General features: G+C 51.4%; 1 protein-coding gene across 1 annotated transcript; it reads right to left on the reverse strand.

Moving 5' to 3' along the window:
- Positions 1-219: 219 nt before the first annotated feature.
- Positions 220-2,381, reverse strand: LOC132174850 (uncharacterized). The gene has a single exon (XM_059586552.1). The coding sequence runs from the start codon at positions 2,342-2,344 to the stop codon at positions 506-508; it is 1,839 nt and encodes a 612-aa protein (XP_059442535.1). The 5' UTR covers positions 2,345-2,381; the 3' UTR covers positions 220-505.

Raw genomic sequence — 2,381 nt, forward strand, 5'->3', positions numbered from 1 at the left:
GCCCATCCGAATCAGTCTACAAAGAGCACAAAATAGAACCACAAGGTCTACAACCATAAAACAAACTTAATTACTTACAACCTTGCTTTCCAAATAAAATCAATGTTATTGCAATGTACCCTTTCTACATTGGTGTATGAAAAATAAAAAAGTGGTTCGCTGGGGAGGAAAATGGGGCAAAAGTTAGAAGGGAACAAACATATCATGTGTGAGAAAGCATAGGAGAAACAAGAATTAGCAACTCTTTAAGAATACAACGGTAAAATTCCGTCAAATTATGTGCAATAATTACATGTACATATCAAAACATCCACTCATATAATTGTATTAACTCAACTAATTGATACAGTTATTCGGTATGATGATTCAATACCGTGAACAACAGCCTATTATACAGTCAAATTTTGTGTTTTTAATGCTCAGATTGTAACAATCTGTTCTTGGTATGTTACAATCTAAGACACACTCACATCGAGGAATAATTCTGGCAGCCAACACACTGGCTTTAGGGTGCATAAGGCTGCCTGTGGGGATGAGCTCCAGCCTGATAAAGAGTGAGGTGGTGTATGGCCTCAGCAAACAGTTCCCTCAAACTAGGATTTTGAGCTACAACAGAACGGGCTGCACCCTCAAGAGCATTCAATGCCCGTGCTTGTTCGAGGGCCTTGCTATTGCCAACTTGCAATGCAAGATAACACAACAAAACTAATCCAGGCACTTGAGCCCGTTCATTGGCCCGCAACAGCTTCATTAGCGGCGGAACCCCTTCAAACTCTACAATCGCCTTTGAATGCTCCACGCGATTGAAATTCTCTGGACACACAAATTTTCCCAGCGCAACAGCAGTCTCCATTGCCACATCCACATTCTTACTACCAAGCTGCACAACCAATGGACCAATTATCCGTGACTCCCTCGCAGGGAAAGTCCGTGCCAAACACCCAATTGCTCTAATTGCATAAATTTGCAATGTAGGACTACTCCCTTCTTGAATTACCCTCAAAAGCTGATCCAACACCGCTTTTGCAGGTGGTGAACTGGGCTTAAAAGCAGCTCGCCTAAGGTCGGGATTGGATTCTGCCACGGCGGCTATCTCCGTCACAGTCATCAAACAATTGAGTTGCAAGTCTCCTCTCTCAACCTCAACAATCTTGGCTAAGCAAAGCAACCCTTTTGTCTCTGCAATTTTCCTACTATTTGCCAAACTCTCTTTGGACAATTTACATAGCGCCTCTGCGCAGCTGATCTTGACCATAAGCTTCACCTCAGGTGTCTCCGACTCCCACTCCCTCTCCTTTCTATTATAATGCCCACTACCTTTGCTACTCCCATCGGAATGCGAATGACCCAACGACCCACTATTGTTATGATAGTTTCGTACTACTTTGCCACTCTCAGCTAGCTCTTTGTTAATCTGAACAAGGGAATGAATGCTGGTCTTACCAGACTGAGGCTTCGGATCGTCCAGAACCGTGTCCATGGCCAGCGTCGACACCAGCGGCCTCGTCGCGTTCTCTCGCGCGAACTCCTCCTGCGCCTCGGGGTCCAGGTCGGCCATCAGCGCCACCAGCTTCGCCACGGAGGCCTGAACCCTCGCCGGAGAGTCCCCGAGCACCTGAACGATCACCGGAACTCCGAGTGACTCCACAACGAAGCGCACCCTCGCCCGGTCGGTGGCGATGTTGCAGAGAGCAGTGGCGGCGGCGATTTGGGCCTCGGGGGAGGAGCCCTCCTTGAGAAGCTTGAGCAGCGGTCCAATCCCTCCCTCCTCGACGATCATCTTCTTGTTGCGGTGGTTGTCGCGCGCGAGAGACCCGAGCTCGTTGGCAGCGTCGGCGCGGTCCTTGGGCTGGCCCATCTGGATGGTGGCGATGAAGGACCAGACCCAGGCGAGGATGGGGTCGTTGCTGGCGATGGGGGGGAGGGAGAGGTTAGTGCCGTCGGAGTCGAAGATCGAAAGCAGCCACTTCATGTCGCCGATGGAGGACTCCAGGAGGCTCGAGACCTTGCGGAAGTCGGCGGTGGAGGTGATAGAGAAGACCTGGCGGAGGACGCCACTATGCTTGCACTTGCGGACAAGGGTTAGGGCTCGTTCCAGGTTCTTCGCCACGTCAGCCACGATCCGCCGCACGGGCCGCTCGTAGAGGGTTTGGGTGGCGGAGGCGAGTCGGACCGTGGAGCGGAGCATCTGGGAGAGGCGGTCCACTTGCTTGGCCAGCTCGGCGCACTCCACCTTGGATGACTCGGCTTCATGAGCCGACTTGCAGAGCCGGTCAGCCAAAATAATTGGGAGCGAGAGCTCCTCTTGGAGGGTCTTTTCCTCTCCAGGGGCCGGCGCAGCCATTCCTGCTGCAGAGGAGGAGTTTGGTGACTGAAGTGGA

The sequence above is a fragment of the Corylus avellana genome, chromosome ca3, assembly GCF_901000735.1.
Source record: "Corylus avellana chromosome ca3, CavTom2PMs-1.0".
In the NCBI taxonomy this organism is placed as follows: Eukaryota; Viridiplantae; Streptophyta; class Magnoliopsida; order Fagales; family Betulaceae; genus Corylus; species Corylus avellana.